This window comes from Penaeus chinensis, chromosome 33, assembly GCF_019202785.1.
Source record: "Penaeus chinensis breed Huanghai No. 1 chromosome 33, ASM1920278v2, whole genome shotgun sequence".
NCBI lineage: Eukaryota > Metazoa > Arthropoda > Malacostraca > Decapoda > Penaeidae > Penaeus > Penaeus chinensis.
Window position 1 is genome coordinate 12,898,378 of NC_061851.1, and position 7,500 is coordinate 12,905,877.

At 34.9% G+C, this 7,500-nt stretch overlaps 1 protein-coding gene across 4 annotated transcripts in view; it reads right to left on the minus strand.

The window, feature by feature from the left end:
* LOC125042931 (guanine nucleotide-binding protein G(q) subunit alpha) overlaps positions 1 to 7,500 on the minus strand; it is a 36,808-nt gene that overhangs the window by 20,376 nt on the left and 8,932 nt on the right. For all 4 annotated transcript variants that reach the window (XR_007116386.1, XR_007116385.1, XM_047638722.1 and 1 more), the window contains exon 2: positions 3,111 to 3,295. Coding sequence is in view for 2 of the 4 variants with exons in the window: in XM_047638722.1 (XP_047494678.1) it covers positions 3,111 to 3,295 (185 nt within the window). In the remaining 2 variants the exon portion in view is untranslated. The remainder of the gene's footprint in view (positions 1 to 3,110; positions 3,296 to 7,500) is intronic.

Genomic DNA, 7,500 nt, shown 5'->3' on the forward strand with positions numbered 1-7,500 from the left:
GCTGCCGTTCGCCAGAGCGTAGAGTTTTTTTTAATTTGCTATACCCGGCGCCATTGGGTTAAAATATAGTGAGGTTGGGAAGAAACTTTAGCATAGGCAAATATTTAAGTTTAGCATTATTTGACATGAGCAATGCACAGAGAGGTTATAATAAAACTTTCCATAATAATGTTAGAAATACAACAAGTGAATGTGATTATATAGGATTAGGTTTAATTTCCAGGATTTCCTGGTGAAACACACTTGGCGCTGCAAGCAGTCATCATAAGTTTATCTATATTAAATTTTCCTTCTTTGTAGTACTATGCAAACAAGAGTAACAATGTCATTCACTCTGCTGGGTGAAGGAAATAAATAAAAACTCTACAGCAATGAGCCAACTTTGAGCACAGGAGTTCACTACATCAAGCCAAACACCCCGCTTGAAGCACTTTGGTTTGTCGTTGTGCTTTCCAGCCATATTCCACAGACCAAGTGGTTTGGTATGACACCGCAAGGTGTGGCCCGGCAAAAATGGGTTAAATATCTGTAATAAGTTCAGGATGCTACACTGAACTGAACAATGAGCAATTGCCATTATATAGCTACATAGCATACTGTAGTATACCTATATGAACTAAACAGCACTTGTTTTACTGCTAAGAAGTCTAGGTGCATTGCATAAAATTAAACAGAATGATGAGATATCAAGATGCTGCCTACAAGCTGAAGCATGTTTATGCTAGAAACTTTTTAATTTCAAGTAGATGTTTACATTCAAATAACAATAGAAAGGACAGTACAGTACATTAATAAACAAATGACATATTACAATTAGCAAGTTATATGTACTATCTATCTATCTATATATCTAGACCCTATCCTCTTCTTAGAGGGATAGCCAAGAAAAGACAGCCACTCACTATACTTTAATTTCTTCAATGATCCAATCACATGCAACACAGTAAGTCATACCTTTACCCCTTTCAATCACTCTGCTTTCAGTTTAACTTTCAGACAGACTACAACATAAGAACTCCTTTCACCATTCTCCCTTCTCCATTCTTTCTGTATGATCCATTTTAAAACACTGCTTTCCTATACAAGTCTCACCTCCTAGTTTAACTTTCAGACAGACACCTACCACATCAGATCTTCTATATACCATTTTCTCCCTCTCTACTCTATTTGTATGAACCATCTTAACCCTTAGCCGCCAGGTGGCATGTACGTACATACCACGGCATGCCTGGACTATATTCCAGGTGGCATGTGCATAAATGTGATGATGTGCCAATCCCATGACAACATGAGCCCCCAGCAGCGAGGTATGGGCCACTATGAATACAAGAAAGGGCTTACATTTTGGGAAATCACCCATTGGCATTGAGTTAACCCAATGGCGCCGGGTATAGCAAATTAAAAAAAACTCTACGCTCTGGCGAACGGCGGCAGCGCGCCGACTCCGAGCGCGTGATATCGGTCCATCAAGCCGAGTCATTGCCTCGGGGCGTTTTGGCGCGGCGCCGCTGCGGACAGCCGCACGCCGCACATCGTGCATATTGTTATGACGGTGATAGCCGTGACCCGTCGCCATTGGGTTAAAACACTGCTCTCCTAGACAAAGTCTCACCTCCCCTATGTATCAGAAGTTATCAATATTACATTAAGTTGTAAGAAGTACACAATATGGAGCTTGTATAACAGCCAGTCCAAATAATGTATTTCACACTATAAATTATGGATATTATGGACATCAAGCAGGGCATGGCTGTGCTAATATGATCAAAACTGCTCCTATAATACCAGAATCTTGCGAAATTGGAACCGACATCTTTTCTCTCATTCCCCTAAGCCTTATTCATGCTATGCAATCTTTCCCACACTTAACATATTGTAAACTCCCCTAACAATTATTTTTGAAGTATCTGCATTATTTTACAAAGACTGTCCAGTTATGCATATATTCTATCCGTAGTTCATCTTATGCAAATGTATAATTATTTTTTGAAGTATCTGCAGTATTTTACAAAGACTGTCCAGTTATGCATATATTCTATCTGTAGTTCATCTTATACAAATGTATAATTATTTTTGAAGTATCTGCAGTATTTTACAAAGACTGTCCAGTTATGCATATATTCTATCTGTAGTTCATCTTATACAAATGTTCCGACTTTCTGAACATCTTCCTACTTTACATTTCAGTTCTTTAGGACTTGTTGACACTTCAAACAATTCAAGTATGTATATCTTTGATTTTATTGGATTAATATATAAATCTGATTTATGTAATCATTACTATACAACTGTCAAAAAATATTTCTACTCATATATTCACAAAAAGGGTTGAAAAAATATTGAACTTATGCACTATACTGTACCAAATCTAAATATATTCATCATATGTAACTTTTTCCAAGAAATATCTACTTTCTCTTAACCCCTTCCCAACGGGTCACGTCTAAAGACGTAAAACAAACCGCTCAAAATGTGGCGTGCGGCTGTACGCCGCAGCGGCGCACCAAATCGCTCCAAGGCAGTGATTTGGCCTGATATACTGAACTCCCGCGCTCAAAGTCGGCACGTTGCCATTTTTTTTTTTTTTTAGTTTTCTACACCCGTCACCAAGGGGTTAAAAATCATCTTACTGTAGCCTCTTTAATAAAAGTTAACTAACTATTAATATGGAATACTGTTTTTATAACAGATTGATTTGCTCACATTTTCATTTGTAAAAATAAATTAATAAAAAATTTACTTTCTGAACAGGTAACAAATATTTTTGTATAAAGCCAACAAATAAATCTTTATTATTAGCCAGCAATTTTCAAAGCACTACAAAAACTGGGTAGCAGTTAGGAATGTCATATCACATACGCATACAGCATCATCTCAGCATACATTTACCTATAATAAAATGTCTCACAGAAAGCTGAACAAGCAACAGGATTAAAATACACTTCTCTCATCCAGCTAGTTCCTATAAGTAACCTACCTTATTCTTAATGAACAAACTCTTTTCAAAGTAAACCCTAGAAGACAAAATCAGCATTCACACCAATAGTAAACAAGTATGATGACACTAAACAAATACACTGAAAGTTAGAGCACAGCATCAAAGCACTTACACTGTTTGCAGAGTCTCCATAAGATATTTGAAGAAGGTCCATGGCCCTGATCATTGACTGCATGGCCATGAAGATGTTCTGGAAGACCAGCTTGATGAACCCTCGTTTGTCATCATCGCTGTAACCTGCACCGTGGATAATACGCATCTGCTTGATGAAGGTAGATTTGCCAGATTCTCCTGTGCCTGTAAAAGAAAACAGAAAATTAGTTTTGACATGTAATAGTTCAGAGATTAGGGAATTGCATCTGAAAGGTTGTTTTTTAGTCTGCTCAAGGAAGATATCAAACAACTACTCAAGTTTTACATGATAATTACTTTGCTCAGACTATATAAATGTTCTTCATATATTATTTCCATACCACATGGGAAAACATTCAGCTGATATTTTAGTAACCACATGCTTCAAACTCTAGAAGAATGTGAACAAACTTCTTTTTGGAGTGCCTCTAAATTCCTATCTCGTGTCCTTTGGATAGTAACTTTTTCTACAAATCACTTCCTGAAGAAGGAAGCTCAGCCCCTTTGATGCCTGTTTTTCTTTCTCCAACTTTTCTTCACATACATTGGTGAGGGGAACTATCAATTTGAAAAGCTAGCAGTTATGAGAGATTCACAGTGTTAGAAACAGTGTTGCACACTATTAAAATAACAATGACATGTACTTTTGGAGACTGATAACTTGGGGGAGTGATGTACTTTAACCTTTTCATACTCTATGAAAAAATTATAGGATGAAAGAAAGAAGAAATGTATCCATAAAAAAAAAAAATAAATAAATCTAATATGAATTTAGCACAAAATATATATCTATTTCATTATTCTTCTATAAGATAATAAAATAAATACAATGGATGAGAAATAATTAGTAAAGGGCTCTTAAATGGTTAACTTTGCAATGATGGTACCAGAAATTTCTGTCACTCACTCCATTGACTTGTGGCAACCATCTAGTCTTTCGGTCAGGGAATTAACCTGTAGCCATAACCATCGAGATGGGTTAATTTTTCATGATGGTTATAGGTATGCTCGAACTATAACAAGGCATCAGATCCTAGCATACACATACATAAATACATTCAGATGTACACACTCGCACCCGCACCCGCACCCGCACCCGCACCCGCACCCGCACCCGCACCCGCACCCGCACCCGCACCCGCACCCGCACCCGCACCCACGCACATGCGCAAACACAAACACACACACTCATGGGCCCACTGATATTTTTGTATACATGACATACTACTTACTTATTTTGTCATAATTACAATTATTTAAATTCTTAATGTATTAATAGTGAAATACCAATAAACACATTCTATAAACAGGTCAAAATTCAGTTCTTAATTGCATAAATATCCAAATACATCACTCTCAATGATTAGAACATCCCATATCCTTGGCTAACCTTTTTCCATAAGAATTAAGCTACAACTGGATATATTTACACAAAAAATTACCAATTCAAATCCTTTCAAACCTGAACTGACATAAATAACAAAACAATAATCAAACAATAACCAACATCATTATAATATTCAAAATAATAATAATCAACATAATACCAATCATAATAATAATAATAATAATAATAAGAAGAAGAAGAAGAAGAACAATAACAATAATATTAACAATTATGATAATGATGATGATGATAACAACAATACTAACAATAGTGATTTGCAATAAAGCATTTGTAGAGTCACTTATATGTACACATAATTAATAAATCTAAAATCACAGAAGACATGCATGTATGGTTATGTCATCTTAGCAACAATAGGTTAGAATAACATTTGAACATTTGAAATTTCTAAACTCTAAAAATCTTCTACAATCCATGGAAATATGTATCAGATGTATCAGTATCATCCCGGGTTTGTGGCTTATAGGATTAGCCCACACACACATTCATGTGCACTATCACAGCTCCTTGATACCCCTTGGCAATATTATCTCTTTCTTTGCAAAAGCATTTTTTGTTTTTTTTAATTTTCCAGTGGTGGTAATAATAGTAATAGTAGTAGTAATCATAGTAGTAATCATAGTAGTAATCATAGTAGTAATCATAGTAGTAATCATAGTAGTAATCATAGTAGTAATCATAGTAGTAATCATAGTAGTAATCATAATAGTAATCATAATAGTAGTAGTAGTAGTAGTAGTAGTAGTAGTAGTAGTAGTAGTAGTAGTAGTAGTAGTAGTAGTAGTAGTAGTAGTAGTAGTAGTAGTAGTAGTAGTAGTAGTAGTAGTAGTAGTAGTAGTAGTAGTAGTAGTAGTAGTAGTAGTAGTAGTAGTAGTAGTAGTAGTAGTAGTAGTAGTAGTAGTAGTAATATAAATACCAAGAGTAACAGTAACTGTAATGGTAACAGTAATAGTTATTATCAATAACTTTACTACTACAGACATTAACCCCAAAAGTTCAATTTGCCAAGATTAAAGTTACTAATCACTAAGTGTATTTGCTATGATCATGGCCTGTCAAAGCTATCATAATTTTCTTGTGATGAATAAGATATGCACAGTGTCCTCTAATACATCTGGTATTTTTTTGGCAAGTTTCCTTCATCCCCCATACTCTCAACTCCCTTTGTACTCCCCATGTAGACACCTAAGCCAATGTGACATTAATGTTTTCAAGTCTCTATCTCTTTGTGAAATGGTGTGAGCATGAGATATTTCTGGTTTTGTATGGCATATTTCATTTAGCCAAAACCTATATATTTTGCTCCTCCAACACTCGTCCTCCACACACCTTACTTTTATGTATTATAGAGTTACCTCCTGGCATATAACTGTCTTCCAATCTATACATCTAGTTACTTATATACATCTAAATCCATATTTAATTTTTTTATATAAAATTTAATGATTCTTTAAGTGTTTTACTTATATATTTATAGTTATCTCTCCCCAATTTTTATTCATACACAGAGCATAACTGTGATAACTTGACACTCGATGAATTTGAGATTTGGCAATGAAATGTACATTTTCTGGTGTAAAATATTTTGGTGTTTAAATGCCAAACACCAAAATTTGCCTTAGTGTGACTACCATGCCTATTTTGTAGCTGGGGGCCATGTAAGCTTGAAGTATTGTGTAAACACTATTTTCAATATAATCATCATCAATGAATAAACAACTTCACTGTTTACTTAAATACACCTATCGACCAGTCTCTTACTAAAAATGTCCATTATAAGAAAATCATAGCTGCAATGGTTATTCTCCATTCAATGTTCCAAATAACAATACTAGAAGTAGAAGTAATAGTGGTAGTAGTAGTAGTAGTAGTAATGGTAGTGGAGGAGGAGGAGGAGTAGTAGCAGTTTAGTGGTATAGTAGTAATAGTTGCAGTAATAGTTGTAGTAGTAGGACTAGTAGCAGCAGCAGCAACAGCAGCAGCAGCAGCAGCAGCAGCAGCAGCAGGATGATGATGATGATGATGATGATGATGATGATGATGATGATGATGATGATGATGATGATGATGATGATGATGATGATGATGATGATGATGATGATGATGATAATGACGATAATAATAACAATAATAATAATAATAATAATAATAATAATAATAATAATAATAATAATAATAACAATAATAATAATAATAACAATAATAATAATAATAACAATAATAATAATAATAACAATAATAATAATAACGATAATAATAACAATAATAATAATAACAATAATAATAATAATAGTAATATCCACCATGGTAATGCATCATCATGAGAAATACAATAAACATTTTAATGATGATGATATTATTAACACTAATAAATATAAGCAACAATACTACAACTACAAATAGTGACATTGGCTAGCATTCACTCTGAGGAAGAGCTTTAAATTTGGGGGATAATAACTGCTAACAAAAAAGTCATTATGGCAGCCTATGGGTAGTCAACTGATCAAATGGTCATGTTACTCCATCTTCAGGCATTTGTGCTGTGGGACAAGCGATTTGACTGAGTGATACATGACGTCACCCAGAGCTGCTAACTTATGAGTAAGACTGGGGTTGCTGATAGCTGGTAAACTACATTTGAATTCTGATGGAGAGGTAAACCAACTGAACTTTCATAGCATCACTGATTTCTCGCCACCACCAAACTGCATGCAAATAAACAACTGTCAAATAAAAAAAAAATGCACTTTCTCAGCATATCAAATGACAAATATAGACATTGGAAATTGGCAAAAAAGCTAAAAACAATTATGCAGAAGAAGAAAAAATAACACTGCAAAGGGGAGGCATAGAGTTTTGCCACCGCACGAGTGATCATGTGTGCCTGGCCTACAAGCCACACACCTGCTAGAGTGGTTACTAATGCCCGGATTTGGGAACATGCTGGCAATGAAGCACCTGG